This window comes from Cebus imitator, unplaced genomic scaffold (assembly GCF_001604975.1).
Source record: "Cebus imitator isolate Cc_AM_T3 unplaced genomic scaffold, Cebus_imitator-1.0 Scaffold517, whole genome shotgun sequence".
Lineage (NCBI taxonomy): Eukaryota > Metazoa > Chordata > Mammalia > Primates > Cebidae > Cebus > Cebus imitator.
The window spans coordinates 874,187-893,487 of NW_016107832.1; the positions used below are offsets into that span (position 1 = coordinate 874,187).

Below are 19,301 nucleotides of genomic sequence, written 5' to 3' on the forward strand. Positions count from 1 at the left end.
TTAGCTGGTCGTGGTGGCGCATGCCTATAATCCCAGGTACTCTGGAGGCTGAAGCAGGAGAATCACGTAAACCTGGGAGGCAGAGGTTGCAGTGAGCCGAGATAGTGCCATTGCACTCCAGCCTGGGAGACAGAGCAAGACTCTGCCTTAAAAAAAAAGAAAAGAAAAAGAAAGAAAAGGAAAAAAAAAAAGATTGTCTTTCTATTGCTTAAGCTGAGTGGTAGGTACACAGGCGCTCATTTTATTGTGATCCTTTACATTTGCATTTACATTATTGTTTCCGTGGATAAAATGCATGCCTTAATAAAAACATTTTTTAGAAATCTGACAGACCCGGATTCTGGCTCAACCACTTAAGAGCTATGAGTTCTTGGGCACATTACTTAACCTAAGGCTTCCAATGTCTTATCTGTAAAGCAGAGATGGTAATAATAACTCCCTCATAGCTTTTTACATCATGTGCCCGGCACATTGTCAGTGCTATTATTAGCTAATGTTAGCTATAAGCAGTTAAGCCACTTGCCTAAAAATTCCAGGTTCATGACCTCTCTTTCTTTAAACTCCTATTTCCATATTTGCTATTCCATAAGAGTTCAAAGCTTTGGTCAGAGGAATAAAATTGACCTTCAAGCAGGACTGACTATGTTCAACCTTTAAAATGTCCTTATATAACATCTTTGTAAAGCCAATAACACCCCTTAATAAACCAGGACAAGAACCAAAATGTCTGTCATTTCTGGGGGTTGGTGTCAGCTAATGTTCTAGCCTAGCTCTGGGAGTTGAAATATGGGCCAGATTAAGATAATATTCTTTTCAGTCCTGAACAGCTTCCAGAATCCATGTCCATTCTGCATCTTAGCCTTCAAGTTAAGTCAAGAGTCTCTATGTTGGACTTGCTTTTGTCCCACATGGATTTCTAGCATATGACTTCTAAAATACAGTTCTGTCTTCAAGCCTATCCTACAGTTTTCTGGCCCAGATGAATGTGTCAGCGAATGTGTCAGGGGTGGGTAATCAGAAGCTAAGGGTGAGCAGGAGTGGTGTGGCACTTATCCAGGTCCCTTGAAAGAACTCATATTCTTAAAGAAGACACTATTCTATTGTTCATCATGAATCAGAAAGAACTTATATTCATGTACAATTATTATCAGAGCCCTTTGCTTAAAGTATCCATCACACAGCTCACACCTGCTTTGTAGCTACATCATTGCCTGAAACTTTCTCTACCCAGACAAGGGAAGGCAGAAAGAGATAAACCTATGCAATTTAGCTATTTATCAGCAACTCAGATAAAACATTCATTGGGGCAGGAGAAATCTAAACAATTGGCTTTAAATAGAATTTTGTTTCAGGAGAGCCCTCCCTGACCCTTTCTTCACACCCCACTAAGTTGATATCATGTTAATGTTGTCTCACAGCACCCTTTTAATTTACTCCTTCATAATATGACATGTCTACAACTTTTAATTTAATATCTGCATTTCCCTCAAGATTCTATGCTCCATGAGGGGAGGGACCGCCTCCTCCTTGTTCATTCCTGTATCCCCATCAGCTGGTACAGGGCGTTGTACATAGTAGGTGCTCAAGAAATTATTTGTTGGATTAATGCACAATCAATCCATGGAACAATGAATCAATTCCTGGCATCATGAACAGGGATAATCAAGAATCCAACTGAAGACCTTGGATTTCCAAATGAGGAAGTCCTAAGAAGGGATCACATTGCAAAACCGCCTGGTTGGGGGAATGTTAACTATTTACCTGTGCTGAGTGAGTACATTCACAGCTGAAGGATGGTTTGCACAGTAAGCCAGATACATAGATTTAAAATGAGGCATGAGACTCAGTAGACAACCTCCCACTTTGTGCTGGTTTTCTGGAAACCTGTAAACAAAATAGGCAAAACACAGAATGTTAAACAGGAAACAAGAGGCAAAGGAAGATGATTCCAATTAAATCTGGCAACATAAAAGCCTTCTGAATATTTTGCCAAGGTTGCAAGAAAAACTATATTATAACTATTTTACCCATGAAATTCAAATTTTTGCCCACTGCTTTAAACTCTAGCCACCAAACATATCACTACTACGTATGGTCAGATACTTACTTGGAATTATTACGTAGGGTTGTTCGTTTGTTTTTAATATCATTATTTTCAATTTTAGCTGGGTACACTAAAATACTCTTGGTTAATTTTTCTAAAGTTTGAGTACAGACAAAACTAATAAAATCCAAAAATGACATACCACAAAAGAACATTATGTAATCTTGGTGGCCTGGTGTTTGCTAGGCAGGGTGCCCTCAAAAGTTTTTAAATTAATGTTTTAAATTATAAGCCATCTGTCTTCATTTGTAGAAAAATCAGAAAAGCATAATAAGAAAAAAGAATTTCTCAGACTCCCACCATTTGGAAATATTGACTCTAACAATGTTGGCATATTTCTTGGGCTTTTTTCTACATGTTTCTCTATAAAATGGAAAACATAAGGATTATGAATCTAGTTTGTAATCTGCCCTTCTCGCTTAGTGAACATCTTTTCATATCAATAATTTAGATCCCGCTTGGCCCCTCAAGTCCCTTTAGCGTGGACCCTCTCCATCTTTCTCCCTGGAACCACCTGTGTCCCATTAAGCTCAAATAACAGGTAATCGCCTACATTTCCCCTATAGGGAAATGCTGCCAACTTCTTCAAGACGTGATGCTTGAAAAATTAGTCTTTCAGGCCGGGCGCGGTGGCTCACGCTTGTAATCCCAGCACTTCGGGAGGCCGAGGTGGGTGGATCGCGAGGTCAAGAGATCGAGACCATCCTGGTCAACATGGTGCAACCCCGTCTCTACTAAAAATACAAAAATTAGCTGGGCATGGTGGCACACGCCTGTAGTCCCAGCTACTCAGGAGGCTGAGGCAGGAGAATTGCTTGAACCTGGGAGGTTGCAGTGAGCCGAGATCGCGCCATTGCACTCCAGCCTGAGTAACAAGAGCAAAACTCCGTCTCAAAAAAAAAAAAAAAGAAAGAAAAATTAGTCTTTCCATAGAAACATATTGCCTGATGATCATTATAGTTCACTCTGTAGTATGAAGTTGAACATCTGGACAATCTAGCTAGCCTTCAAAAATGTGTTGGTTCACATAAAGATATATTTTTCCTTCTCCCACTTTCTATATGCTTCAACTCAATATAATAGACATAGTATCAGGAGCAATTCAAAGAGAACAAATCTGTGAAAATGAATGAATCATCTGAATGATTTTCCCAAGCAATTTGTAATGTACAAAAGAAAATATGTAATTAGTGCCAGAGGTGTCATTCATGGTCAATTAAGACCTTATATGTCTCCAGGGAGGGGAACATCACACACAGGCACCTGTCAGGGAGTGGGGGGAATAGGGAAAGAGAGAATTAGGACAAATACCTAATGCATGTGGAGCTTAAAACCTGGAAGACGGGTTGAGAGGTGCAGCAAACCACCATGGCACATGTATACCTAATGTAACAAACCTGCATGTTCAGCACATGTATCCCAGAACTTAAAGTAAAATTTTTTTAAAAAGACCTTATGTGTCTCTTATACTCACCAGAAACAGCAAACTGATGTATTTTTTAAATAAAATCAAAAGCAATTTACTAGATATAGAATTGTAATATACAACTGGTGCTTTGACACTGTGAACACTGCCACCTAGTACATTGTCTGTGTATTGCTACTTTGTTCTCGGACAATGTATCAAAGCTGTAACAAATATATAACTATGAAGTACCCTTATCTAAGGCAACAGGTAAAAGGGAAACAAATACAAACAGCAATGTTGCTGGCTATCCTATCAGAAATATGCCACACTTACTTTGAACATTCTTCCAAGGCTTGGCAGAGTGTCTGTTGAAACGTGCATACTTCCTCGAAGTTTCCCAGTAAAGACATAACCTCCACAGTGCTCAGACTGAAAAAAATATATATGTATATGTAGTTATCTATTCTAGTCTAGTTGGCTGATAGCTTGCTAATATATGGTAAATACAAGGGAAATAATCCCTATATTTTAACTTTTGCTTTTTAATTTATAACAACTCTATTGTCTTAGGCAACTTCTGAAGCTTCTTCCCTTGATTTTCTTTTGTATAATAGGAATAATGATCCTAAAGAAAAGGAGTGGTCATAAGGGACATTTAGGTATTTTATAAAGCAATGAGTAAATTAAAACAAGTGTTTAATACTGAAGTATATAAATAGATAAAAATACAACATAGCTGTGAATAAGTGTTAAAAAAAAACTCTTGAGTACCTTCTTCAGGGTGAACTGGAAAAGTAATTGAAAGATATTACATATGCTCATATAATACACAAGAAAAAACAGCAAAATCAACTTTCTCCTAAACTAAAATGCTCATATATAAATTAAAGGAAATCTTTATGAGATGAAGTAGGAGGGAAAAAAATAGTATTGTTTGTTTTTGGAGTGGAGTGGAGTCGAATAAAGGCAAAGTGAACCACTTTATCCAGGGCCTCTGCATGAAGAATGTTCTTATCCATTCCTCCCCTACCAAACAGTAAGTGATAATAAAAACAAGAGCCAACCCCGACAGAGCGCTGAACACTTACGCAAGGATTCTACAATTAAAATCTCATTTTAACCTTATTATAACTCATAAGGTAGGTATTATGCCAGTGCTGTTTCCATTTTACAGGCGGGGAAACCTAGGCGTAGAGATGTTAAGCAAATCGTTCAAAGCTACAAAGCCAAGAAACAGCAAAAACAGAAATTGAACCAAAACATTCTAGTTCCAAAGTCTATGCTCTTAACCACTTTTTGGGAGAAAACATTTCTGAAGATTTGTTTAAAAAGCCAATGTCAGGACAGGTGTGGTGGCTCAGGCCTGTAATTCCAGCACTTTGGGAGGCTGAGGTGGGCAGATCACTTGAAGTCAGGAGTTCAAAACCAGCCTGGCCAACATGGTGAAACCTCGTCTGTACTAAAAATACAAAAAAATTAGCCGAGTGTGGTGGCAAGCACCTGTAATCCTAGCTACTTGGGAGGCTGAGGCAGGAGAATCACTTGAACCTGGGAGGCTGAGGTTGCAGTGAGCTGAGATCACGCCACTGCACTCCAGGCTGGGTGACAGAGTAAGACTCTGTCTCAAAAAAGAAAAACAAAACAAACAAACAAACAAACAAAAAACAAGCCAGTGTCTGCTACATGTTCTTTCTCCTTAAGTATATAGTAATATCAGGCCGAGTGTGGTGTCTCATGCCTGTAATCCCAGCACTTTGGGAGGCCAAGGTGGGCAGATCACTTGAGGTCAGGAATTCAAGACCAGCCTGGCCAACATGGTGAAACTCCATCTCTACTAAAAATACAAAATTAGCCATGCGTGGTGGCACGTGCCTGTAGTCCCAGCTGCTCAGGAGGCTGAGGCAGGAGAATCGCTTGAACCCAGGAAGCAGAGGTTGCAGTGAGCCGAGATCTTGCCACTGTATTCCAGTTTGGGGGACAGAGTGAGACACGGTCTCAAATATATATATATATATATATATATATATACACACACACACACACACATATTTGTGTGTGTGTATGTGTGTGTATGTGTGTGTGTGTGAAATACCAGAGAGTATTCCCAACAGAATGTTTTTTTGCTGACTGCAAAAGAAAGGGAAGAAGACCCAAACAAGCATTACCAGCAACTCTGAGAGAATAAAAAGCTGCCAGTTCCTCTGCTGTAATGACATCCTGAATCACAAGCTGGAAAACCCCTATTCTAAAGTGAAACTTTTAGCCACCAACTTCCCTGGTTGTTGCTCTCTCAGAGCAGTGAGAACTTAAAGTTGGGGCCTTACCTGAACCTGACTGGGGGCTTATTTGGCCGCTTCATGATCAGATAATAGTCAGGCTGGTTTGCTCAAATCACTTTGGGACCGACAAGGCAGTCAGAAGTAATGGAAACTTACTACCACTGCATTCTGAATTCATTTAGGGACAGTACAGGTCTGACTCAGGTCTCTCACCTCTTCAGCCGTGACTCTTTTCCAAGGAACTCAAACAAACCAGTAAGAAAAAAACAAATAATCCCGTCAAAAAGTAGACAAATGACATGAACACACTTCTCAAAAGAAGACTTAACAAATGGCCAACCAATATATGAAGAAATGCTCGGTATCTCTAATCATCAGGGAAATGCAAATTAAAACCATGAGATACCACCTCTGCCCAGCCAGAATGGCCATTATTAAAAAGTCAAAAATAATAGATGTTGGCGTGGATGTGGTGAAAAAGGAACACTTACACACTGCTGGTGGGAATGTAAATTAGTACAGCCTCTAATAGAAACACTACAGAGATTTCTCAAAGCTAAAGGTAGATAGATCTACCATTCCATCCAGCAATCTCACCACTGGGTATCTACCTAAAGGAAAATAACTCATTAAATCCTCTTACTGTTTCTTGATTGCTAATCAGTCCCTCCTTCATTTAAAATGTTACCATTTCCCCTCCCAGAGTTACTGCTTCAGTTTCCATCTTCCCTGCCTATCACCTCCAGGAATCAAACAGCATGTTTCACTTGCCAGCAGGAGGCAGAGTGGCTCCAGCCTGGGCACTTACTGGCTGTGTGATGGGCAAGGCAATAAACCTGTCTGGACTTCAGCTTCTTCTCTATTCAATAGAGATAGTCATTTCTCCCAGGACACCAGACCCAATGATTTACTGATTTACTTCAGCTCTAAGAACTGTGATTCACAGAACACTTCATATTTCACATGATAGAAACAAAAAATACTTTGTTTTTTGTTTTGTTTTGTTTGAGATGGAGTCTTACTCTGTCCCCCAGGCTGGAGTGCAGGAGCAGAATCTTGGTCCACTGCAACCTCCACCTACCAAGTTCAAGCAATTCTCCTGTCTCAGCCTCCTGAGTAGCTGGGACTACAGGTGGGTACCACCACACCCAGCTAATTTTGTGTTTTTAGTACGGACAGGGTTTAGCCATGCTGTCCAGGTTGATCTCGAACTCCTGGCCTCAAGTGATCCACGCACCTTGGCCTCCCAAAGTGCTGGGATTACAGGAGTGAATCAAACTGCCCAGCCAGCCACAGCACCTGCCCCAAAAAACACTTTGTTGTCGATCATGTTTAAACTCTTATAACAAAGGAACAGAAAATCCTTTTGTACTGAAGTAGATTTCTGTAGTGCCAGGAGAATAACCAAGTGGGAAATTTATCAAGAAAAAAGACTTTATAACTAAATAAGCATAATTTGGAAAAGCGGAGACATTTTCTCACAATTTTTTTTTCTTTTTCTTTTGTTTGTTTGGATTTTTTGTTTGTTTGTTTGTTTGTTTGTTTTCACATGGAGTCTCGCTGAATCTCCCAAGTTGGAGTACAGTGGTGTGATCTTGGCTCACTGCAACCTCCGCCTCCCAGGCTCAAGCGATTCTCTTGCCTTATCCTCCCAAGTAGCTAGGATTACAGGCTTGCACCACCACACATGGCTAATTTTCTTTTGTAGTTTCAGTAGAAACGAGGTTTCACCATGTTGGCCAGGCTGGTCTTGGACTCCTGACCTCTAGTGATCCGCCCGCCTCAGCCTCCCAAAGTGCTGGGATTACAGGCTTTGAGCCATGGCACCTGGCCAAATTTCTCAACTATATTAACTTATTTAAGTTTGAAGTTGATAGTTTAGGCAACCGTTTAGTAAACTCTTTCCAAGGTAAAAAGAGGTGTTTTGTTATCCATTATATGGCTGACTGCTAAATTTTCTATTTGATCATGATCTCCAGTGAAAATTAATTAATTAAAATAAGAACAAATCAATGCAGTTTGCCACTATTTGTTAAATACACTGTGCTTACAAGCATTAAAAAAACGGTCACTACTTTTCTTTCATGAAAACTAAAGCTTTCAATTCAGGCTTTACACAATCACTTCACATTTCTAAGACCAGAGTAAGGTTTGAACATTTTGTCTTTAAAAACATTTTAACATCTATTTATCATTCATATTTGCCTGGGTGAAATAATTGCTTGAATAGCTCTTATGAGCACTCAGCAAAATGCCATACCCTTTCCATTCTCAGAGCATGGGAAAGAAGTTCTACTCTGGCAAACAAAGGCCAGAGTGAGCATGAGAATTTCCAGTTTATGTGTTTTCTGAATAAAAGCACTAGGGAGTTATTTTCTTGTAAGTTAAAACCAGGCATACCACTTTTTTTAATGTACAAGACAAAAATTGTGACAGGCAGCAACACAGATCTGTTTATTCCTTTCACAGCCAGAAGAGAAAGAAAGCCAAGCTTTCCAAAAGCAACATCTTGCATAATTTCTGTTGCCCTGACCATGTTCTTGGCAACCTGTGATCTGTGGAAATTCTTCTAAAGGGCAAAATCAATTATTCAGTGACATAAGAATAATGATTCAATATGCTGACATTATGTTGCTTTACTTAGTGAGGGGTTTAGAATAAATATCTTACTTGTTATTGGACTGCAGGGGTCTTAAGTAAGTAACAAGAAGAGACTGAAGTTCTTTAGCATATTCTTTTTCAGTGTCCAGGATGTTCTGTAACACCTTTGAAAAGAAAAAAAATTCAATGTATTATAATCGTCTAGATAGTAGTCTAAGGCAAACGTAGGTTTAGATCTTTTAATCAAATTACTAGGAAGAAAAAAGGTCCTATTTACTCAGGCTACCATTGCAAGCAAGGAACACAAAATTTGAATGCACTTTCTTTTAATCTATCAAACTACTTTAATAATTGCATGACAACTGGGAATATTGCACAATTCATACACATACAATTTTTCAGTTACCCATAACTGAAGGGGCCTTGCCATTTACACAGTATTGCTTGGTTATTTATTTCTTGTAGAGACAGGATCTCTCTATGTTGCCCAGGGTGGCCTCAAACTCCTGGTCTGGAGCAATCCTCCTGCCTCAGCCTTCCAAAGTGCTGGGATTACAGGTGTAAGCCCACACCAAGCCCCACAGTGCTGTTTAAAATGCTTTCATGTGCCGTAAATCATTTTATCCTCAGGAAGTTCTCAGTTAGTTAACAAATAATCAGTATTCCTCTTTTATGGAGGAGAAAATTGAGGCCAACTACCTTAAGACATAGAGACTTAATGTCAGTATAATTTAAGGATCACTGTGATATCAAACATCACAAGAAATTTTTGTTTAAGTTTGTAATAAGACCATTAGGGAACAAAATCTGAGGATACAGTGAATTTTTAAGCAGAGTTAAAGCTAGTCTTTTATTAAAGGCAAAAGGTACTACCATGAACAATTCAAAGGACAAAGTAGGCTGAAGTGCGAGAAATTTAACAAGAGAAATAATACTGATCATTATTATTAATAACATAGTTAAAATCCTATAGGCAAAACAACCAATATTGGGGTTCACAATTTCTCTTCCCCCACCAGTCCTAGGGTCATGTCACAACCCATTTCTGAGTGTCTTCTGGTGGCAAGCAAAACCTTCATTTAAGCTCTTAGAGACAACCCAGTTAACATTCTGGTATATTTTCTTTCATATATTCTAATTCATTCAACAAAATAGACCGAGTACCTACTCTATGCCAACTGCTATGCTGCCCACAGGGAGTTTTTACTGTATTTGCAGAGACGTTAAACAGGGAGTCACAAGACAGAGTGAAGTGTCCGTAACTAGGTGAAGTGTATTAGCCTACCAATATGCCAGCCATATACTCACAGGGCAATGCACAATGATCTGCTTTGGGAAGGTAGAATGGTCAAAACAAGTGGAGATCCTGGTAACCGTGGGCTCTCTGGGAAACAACTGGACTGGAGAGTGGTCGTCCTGATTCTGCTGCTGACTGAGAGGTTGCTTCAGTTTAAAACTTTACTTACATCATCTCAGATTATGATGTTGCACCTACTTTGGGGACCGTTATGAAGATGTAGTGACACACTGTACAGATAGGTACTGAATAAGTGGGAAACAGACCTACCAATTTAAAGGGTTAAAAAAGGGTTATTCAGTAGCAACATTATTAACATTTTAGACCAGAAAATTATTTGTGGTGATGGAATGCCCATTTCATTGCCTTAACATTGCCAAATGTCACCTGAAGGGCAATATTGCCCCCAGTTGAGAATCACTGGGTTAGAAGAACACAGGATAGCTTCAAAAACTAGGGGTTAAATTGTGGTCCCTATACTCATGTCTACTTTCAGTTTCTCTATTCCTCAGAAGCTACTCTCTAAAAGTGTAAATGCAGGGTCCTGGAGGTATTGATGTTCTCGGAAATTAACCCAGTAATAGAATAGAAATATTCCCCTTCTATAGAAAATCCAAGAGCGAGAATGTAAATTAGCAACTACTTTGAGATGAATGAAAATGAAAACACAACATATGAAAACTCATGGGGTGCAGTTAAGCAGTGCTTATAGAAAACTATATATTTATAAATGCCTATTTTAAAAAAGAAAAAAGACTTTCATTTTCCAGTCTGACACATAAAGAGCTTAGAAGTCATTACTCCATCCTAACAGGAAGTAAATAGCTAAACAAACTGAAGTAGGCCATTGTTTTCTCTTAAATCTGTCAGAAAAGTGAGGTAACAGGGAAAACGCCTACTCCAATAATTGGAGAAACAGGCAGATAAAGAGAATCACAAAGAGAAGTCTCCACAGGAACCAGCACCAGGGTAGAAAAACTACAATGTAATTGACAAACTTCTGGGGGCTCCCTATGGACAAGTCTGAGAGTTAGGAATTCCAGGGGGCCATTATTAGGACAGCACACCCACACTGTTGTGATTTTAAGCTCCAGGTTCTCTCAGTGAAGTTTAGAGGAAAATACCCTCATGCTTCAGGCAGAGGGAGGGAAAAAGTCACCTTTTTGAATATGCCAGAGCACTCTATTCTTCTTAACAAGGTCTGCCCTCAGAAGAAACGATTTCACCAGAGCAAAATCTATTTTCTGTCCACTCGTTTCGTTTTGAGACAAAGTTTCGCTTTTGTTGCCCAGGCTGGAGTGCAATGGTGCCATCTCGGCTCACTGTAACCTCCGGCTTCCAGGTTCAAGCAATTCTCCTGCCTCAGCCTTCCCTAGTAGCTGCAATTACAGGCATGTGCCACCACGCCCGGCTAATTTTGTATTTTGAGTAGAGACAAGGTTTCACCATGTTGGTCAGGCTGGTTTCGAACTCCTGACCTCAGGTGATCCACCCACCTCAGTCTTCCAAAGTGCTGGGATTACAGGCGTGAGCATAACCTATTGAAGTTTTATCAGATACTAACTGATATGGGGGAAGGTCAATAAGCAACTCCAGCCAGCTCTAGCCTTCCAAAAGGGGGAAGGAAGATAACCCAACTGCAGCCCTTTCTAGCCATCCCGTCCCACCTAAGGTAGAGAACTAGGAAGCACTGGTGAAGTTCACAGTCCAGGGACACAAGCTCACTAAAAACTGAGACCTAATCCTGGAACTATAGAATGCTTCCCCTCCTTCTACACCTTACCACCACATTACTTAAGGATTATTTACCACAGTTCCTTTACCCAGTACATCATGTCAGGCTTCCAACAAAAACTTATAAGGCATATTAAAAGGCAAAAAAAATACAGTATGAAGAGACAAGGCAAGCATCAGAACTCGTCAGGTAACACAGGAATGTTAGAATTATCAGACCAGTGTTTTTAAGTAACTGTAATTATTATACTAAGGGCTGTAACAGAAAAAGTAGACAATATGCAGGAATAGATGGATATTGTAAGCGGAGAGACAGACATTCTAAGAAAGACTCAAAAAGAAATGCTAGAGATGAAGAACACTGTAACAGAAATGAAGAATGCCTACCCATGATGAGCTCAATCGTGGCCTGTGCATGGCTGAGGAAAGAATCTTTGAGCTTGAGAATATGTCAATAGAGACTTCTACAACCATAAAGCAAAGAGAAAAAAGATTGAGGGAAAAAGAACAGAATATCAAAGAACTGTGGGACAACTACAAAAGGTGCAACATTCATGTAATGTGGAAATATAAGGAAAGACAAAATAATAGCAGAAATACGTGAAACAATAATGGTTGAGAATTTACTCAAAATTAAAGTCAGACACCAAATCACAGATCCAGGAAACGCAGAGAGCAAGTAGGATAAATGCAAAAGAAAATTTTAAGCATATGATATTAAAACTCCAGAAAATCAAAAATAAACAAAAAATTCTTGAAAGAAGCACAGGAAACAAAGTGCTTATCTATACAGGAGTTCACATAAAAGTTACATCTGACTTCTGCTCGGAAACAATGCAAGCAAGAGGAGAGTGGAGTGAAATAGTTAAAGCGTTGAGAGAAAAACCCACTAACTTTGAGTTCTGTAACTTGTAAAATTATCCTTCAAAAGTGAGGAACAAATCAAGACTTTCTCAGACAAAAAACTGAGGGAAATTGTCACCATTAGACCTGCCTTGCAAGAAATGTTAAAAGAAGTTCTTCAGAGGAGAAAAACAATATAGGTCAGAAATTTGAATCTACATAAAGAAGGAAAGAATATTAGAGAATGGATAAGCAAAGATAAAATAGAACCTTTTTCTTTTTTTTAATTGACCTTACAGATAACAGTTTATTCAAAATAATAATAGCAGAAATGTATTTGATTATGTGAGTATATATACTAATGTGTATTTATATGTAACTAAAATGAACAACAACAATCATACGAGGGGTGGGAGGTAATAATTAGGAATACTATGTTATTATAAGGTACTTGCACTACCTGTGAATATAGTGTATATCTTTGTATAGTATTATATGAAAGTGAGCTGGGACTAGCTATAAAGGCATAGAGCAACCACTAAAATATGGCATAGTGGTTGCATAGAGCAATTATGTATAGAGCAACATGCTCAACCAAAACAAAAAGGAGAAAAATATGGTAGACAAAAAGCTAACAACAAAAAAAAGGCAACAAAGAGAAAACTGTAACAACTATGGTAGGCATTAATCCACCTATATCAATAATCCCTTTAAATGTCAGTGATCTAAATATACCAATGAAAAGACACATATTTTCAGAGTGAATCAAAAAATAAGACCCAACCAAATGCTGTTAATAAGAAATTCAAGTTAAATATAAAGACACATGAATTAAAAGTAAAGGCATGAAAAAGGAGATATCATGTTCATACTAATCAAAAGAAAGCTGGAGGGGTATGTTAATTTTAGACAGGGCAAACATTAGAGCACGAAAAATTATCAGGAATAAAAAGAGGTATTACATAATAATAAAGAGGTCAGTTCTCCAAGACATAACAGTCCTTAATATGTTTGTGCCTAACAACATAATCAAAATACATGAGGCACAACTTTTATAATCGAATGAAAACTCTTCCACCAAAGTTGTGGTGGAAGCGTTCTCTCTTTCAATTAATAATAAAAAAAATTAACACTCTAGTTCTTTGTCAGTGCCAATGACAATAAATTTGTTTGCTTAACCCGCTCTCATTCAAAGAACAGGTAAAAGAAAGTATATTAATAAATCTGAAAGTATATTGATAGATCTAAGTTCCCAAAGATGACAATAACAATTATGGAAAACTATTAAATAATTTATACAAATTTCTTTATGCATAGCTTTTTAGAACTTTTAATACGCTAAATATTTTTGAATCTCTAAGCAGGGACAACATGATCCTGGCATCATGTATTTTTTAGGCATTTTGCACACATTGATACCTCCTAATTGCTAGTCCAAGAAATGAACAAAAGAACAAAAGAAATGAACAAAAGAAACATTTTCTTTGGTTGAGTTATATTTTAATATTATGCCTTTCAGTGAGTACTGACATTAGAAGTAGCTATATGAAAGGTCATTACAGTTGTAAGCTATTGTTGTAAACTATAGTTAAAGACATTGTCCAGTAGTTGACTGGCATTCTTGGAGTAAATTCCTCCTGTGATTTAATACTTGGTAAAACAAACAAACAACAACAACAAAAAAATGTGATGCAAAACTGCTAGAACTTCAAGTAGAAATAAATAAATCTATTATAGTTGAGACTTCAATACCCCTCTATCAGAAATGGAGAGATCCAGCAAGCAAAAAATCAGTAAGGTCATACTAGAACTCAATAGTACCATCAAGCAACTGGGTATAGCTGGCATCCATAGACTATTTCATCCAACAACAGCAGATTACATATTCTTCTTGAGCCTATTTGAAACTTTCCTCAAGATAAATCAAGATAGATCCACATTATGATCCATAAAACCCACTTTAATAAATTTAAAATAAGAATCATACCACAGCGATCTCAGACCACAATGTAATCAAACTAGAAATCAATAACAGAAAAATACTTGGAGATTAAACAACACATTTCAAAATAACACATTTATTTTATAAGAAGATTTGCAAGAGAATTTTTAAATTATTTTGAACTAAATGGAAATGAAAGTATAACTTATTAAAATGTGTGGAATGCAGTTGCAGTGCTTATAGGGAAATTTATAGCACTGAATGCATGTATTAGAAAAGAAGAAAGATTGGCTGGGTGCAGTGGCTCAAGCCTGTAATCCCAACACTTTGAGAGGCCGAGGTGGGTGGATCATGAGGTCAAGAGATAGAGACCATCCTGGCCAACATGGTGAAACCCTATCTCTACTAAAAATATAAAAATTAGCTGGGCATGATGGCACGTGTCTGTAGTCCCAGCTATTCAGGAGGCTGAGGCAGGAGAATCGCTTGAGCCCGGGAGGTGGAGGTTGCAGTGAGCCGAGATCACGCCACTGCACTCCAGCCTGGGCAACAAAACAAGACTCGGTCTCAAAAAAATAAGAAAGAGTGAATGAAATCTAAAGCATGTAGAAGAAAAGAAATAATAAAAATTAGGGCAGAAATCAATGAGATTGGAAATGGGAAATCAGTAGAGGAAATCAATTAAATGAAAAGCTGGCTCTTTGAAAAGATCACTAAAATTGACGAACTTCATTGAAAACAAGAGAGAAGATACAAACTCTTAGTATCAGAAATGAAATGGCAGGATATCACTAGAGATCTCATGGACATTAAAATAATGTTAAAGAAATATTGTGAATAACTCTGCCTACAAATTTGATAACCTAGATTAAATGGACCAGTTTTTTAAAGATACAACTTTCCAACACTCATAAGAGAAGAAATAGATAATATGAATAGGCCTACACCTAGTAAAGAAAATTAATCAGTAATTAATAAACTTCCAAAACAGAAAGCAGTAAGCCCAGATAAGTTCACTGGTAAATTCTACTAAACATTTAAGGAAGAAATTATATCAATTCTTTGCAATCTCTTCCAGAACATAGGAGCAGAGAGAATAAATACTTCCTAACTCATTTTATGAAGCCAGAATTATACCAATACTCGAACCAAAGACATTTACAAGAAAACTATAAACCAGTATCTCTCAGGAACATAGTTACAAAAATCATCAACAAACTATTAGTAAATAAAATCCAGCAATAGATAAAAAGAATGCTACCACACAGCCAAGTGTGATTTATTCCAAGTATGCAAGACTAGTCCAACATTCCAAAAAATCATTAATGTAATCTATCACATCAACAGGCTAGAAAAGGAAAATCACATGATCACATCAACAGATGCAGAAAAAGCATCTGACAATATACAACACCCATTCATGATTAAAACAAAAATTCTCAGAAAACTAGTAATAGTTTCTCAACTTGATAAAGAACAGCTACAAAAAAAAAAAAAAATCTTGACATCTATCATCATATTTAATGGTGAGAAGCCAGATGGTTTCCCACTAATATCAGGAACAAAACAAGAATGTTCCTGCACACCACTCTTTTTCAACATCATATTGAACATCCTAATGAAATAAGGTAATCAAATAAGACAAGAAAAAAAAAAGATCTACATATTGGGAAGGAAGAAATAGAACTGTTTTTATTTGCAGATGATATGACTGTATATGTAGAAAATCTGAATAAATCAAAAAAATTCCTGGAGTGAATGAGTGATTATAGCATGGTTGCAAGATGCAAAGTCAATACACAAATGTCAATCACTTTCCTTTATATCAGCAATAAACAATTAAAATCAGAAACAAACAATACGATTCAAATTAGCACCCCTAAAAATGAAATACTTAGGTATCAATCTAAGAAAATATGTTCAAGATTTATACAAAGAAAACTGCAAAACTCTGGTAAAAGAAATCGAAGAACTAAATAAATGGGGAGATATCCTACATTCATGGGTAGAAAAACTCAATATTATCAAGATGTCAGTTATTTCCAAATTAATCTATAGATTCAACACAATTCCAATCAAAATCTCAGTAAGTTATTTTATGGATAATAACAAACAGATTCAAATTCCAAAAATAAAAATGTTCATTGCAGCATTACTCACGATAGCCGAAATATGAAATCATCAGATGCATGGACAGAGAAAATGTGGTATATAAACACAATGGAGGCTGGGCATGGAGGTTCATGCCTATAATCCCAGCACTTTGGGAGGCTGGGGTGGGCAGATTGCTTGAGCTCAAGAATTTGAGACCAGCCTCAGCAACTTGATAAGCCCCTGTCTCTACAAAAAAAATTTAAAATTAACCAGGTGTGGTAGTACACACCTGTAGTCCCAGCTACTTGGGATGCTGAGGTGGAAGGATCACTTGAGCCCAGGGGCTAGAGGTTGCAGTGAGCCGGGATCACTGCACTCCAGTCTGAGTGACAGAGCAAGACCCTGTCTCAAAACAAAACAAAACACAATGGAATATTATTCAGTCATTAAAAAGATGAAAATCCTGCCATTTGCAACAACATGGATGAATCTAGAGGACATCCTATTAAGTGAAATAAGTCAGGCACAGAAAGGAAAATACCACATTATCTCATCATATGTGCAATCTTAAAAAGTTGATCTCATAGAACTAGAAAATAGAATGGTGCTTACAAGGTGCTGGGGCTGTTGGGGGAGTGGGTTGGAATGATATTGATCAAAAGATATGAAACATTCATTAGAAGGAATAAGTTCCAGAGAGCTCTTGTGCAACATTGTGACTATAGTAAATAACAATATATTGTACTCTTGAAAGATGCTAAGAGAGTGAATGTTAATTGTTCTTACCACAAAAATGATAACTGTATGAGGTAATATGTGTGTTAATTAGCTAGCTTTAATCATTCCACAATGACTAAACATGATAGAATGTCATGTTGTACACAATAAATACATATAATTTTACCTGTTAATTAAAAAAAAAGACCTTTCAATGGGGAAATAACAGTTTTTTTCAACAAATGTTGCTGAGGAAACTGGATATTCACATGCAAAAGAAAGAAGTTACACAACTACCTGACACCATATGCAAAAATTAACTCAAAATGGATTTCAGAGTTAAATCTACAAAAATCTTAAATTAAACAGCGGAGGAAACCTTCATGACCTTCAATTTGGCAATGAATTCTTGAGTGACACTAAAAGCATAAGCAACAGCAACAAAAATAAGTAAACTGCAATTCATCAAAACTAAAAACTTTTCTGTGTGAAATGACATTATCAAGAAAGTGAAAAGACAACTCATAGAATGGAAGAAATATTTGCAAATCATATATCTCATGAGTCTAGTATCCAAAATATATATAGAACTATTACAACTCAACAAGAAAAATAATCAATTAAATGTTGCCAAAGAATTTGAGTAGACATTTCTCCAAAGAAGATATACAAATGGCCAATAAGAATACCTAACATCATTAACTATTAAGAAAATGCTAACCAAAACCATAATGAGATACTAAATAGAGTGGTTATGTTACAAAGGAAAAAAAGACAATAACACTGTTGGTGAGGATGTAGAGAAACTGAAACTCTCACACATTGCTGGTAAGAATGTAAAATGACACTGCTACTGTGATAAACAATTTGACTATTCCTCAGAAAGTCAAACATAGAGTTACCATATGATCCAGCAATTCTGCTACTAGAGAAGTGAAAACATATGTCCACATAAAAATTTGCACATGAATGTTCATAGCAGCATTTTTAATAGTAACCAAAAAGTGGCAGCAACCAAAGGCCTATCTACTGATAAATGGATAAATAAAAGCTGGCCTATGTCTATCCATACAATGGAATATGACATAGTTATAAAATGAAAGAAGTACTGATACATTCTACAGCATGGATGAACCTTGAAAATACTATGCTAAGTGAAAGAAACCAAACACAAAATAACACATAATATAGAATTCCATGTATATAAAACTTCCAGAATAGGCAAAATCCATACAGACAGAAAATAGATTAGTGGTTGCCAAGGGCTTGAGAGAATGGGAAATGGGAAGTGACTGCTAATGAATAGAAGGTTTTTTCTAGGGTGATAACAATGTTATGAAATTAGATAAAATAGTGGTGATCACTGTGCAACTCTCTGAATACACTAAAAACACTCTGTCGCCCAGGCTGGAGTGTAGTGGTGCGATCTTGGCTCACTACAACCTCCGCCTCCTGGATTCAAGCAATTCTTCTGCCTCAGCCTACCAAGTAGCTGGGACTACAGGCATGCACCACCACACCCAGCTAATTTTTGTATTTTTTGTAGAAACGGGGTTTCACCATATTGCCCAGGCTGGTCTCAAACTCCTGATCTCATGATCCACCCGCCTTGGCATCCCAAAGTGCTGGGATTACAGGTGTGAGCCACCACGCTCAGCCTATTCCCACTTTTCTAAAAAGACCATGTCTGGTAACAAGCCATCTCACATCCTCACTCTTCCTTTTAAAATTTTTTAAAAATTTTTAAATAATCAATTTATTTTTTGTTATTTGTTTGTTTGTTTTTGAGATAGGATCTTGCTCTGTCACCCAGGCAGGAGTGCAGTGGCCCCATCTCGGCTCACTGCAGCCTTGGCCTCCCAGACTCAAGTGATCCTCCCACCTCAGCCTCCCAAGTAGCTGGCCCTGCAAGCACATGCCACCATGCCCAGCTAATTTTTTATTTTTTGTTGAGACAGGGTCTCACTATGTAGCCCAGGCTGGTCTTGAATTCCTGGGCTCTAACTATCCTCCTGCCTCAACCTCCCAAAGTTCTAGGATTCCAGGTATGAGCAACCATGCCCAGCTGTCACCCTCCCTTCAAGCACTGCTGTCTATTACTGTCATAGTCCTTGAATTACAATATCTGTTGAAATAAAGAAAAACAACAGCAAATAGTCATTGCTTGAAGGGAATTTTTAAATTAGAAAAGTCATAGATTCTACTTTCATCATAAAATGTGATTTTTTTTTGTTTTGTTTTTTTGTTTTTTTTTTTGAGACGGAGTTTCGCTCTTGTTACCC

The 19,301-nt window shown here is 37.5% G+C and overlaps 1 protein-coding gene across 10 annotated transcripts in view; it reads right to left on the bottom strand.

The window, feature by feature from the left end:
- The window catches only part of ARHGEF6 (Rac/Cdc42 guanine nucleotide exchange factor 6), a 113,807-nt gene that overhangs the window by 38,991 nt on the left and 55,515 nt on the right, over nt 1–19,301 (bottom strand). For all 10 annotated transcript variants that reach the window (XM_017514143.2, XM_017514142.2, XM_037733343.1 and 7 more), the window contains 3 exons: nt 8,462–8,556; nt 3,846–3,941; nt 1,762–1,884 (listed from right to left, as the gene is read on the bottom strand). In XM_017514143.2, coding sequence (XP_017369632.1) covers nt 1,762–1,884; nt 3,846–3,941; nt 8,462–8,556 — 314 coding nt within the window. The remainder of the gene's footprint in view (nt 1–1,761; nt 1,885–3,845; nt 3,942–8,461; nt 8,557–19,301) is intronic.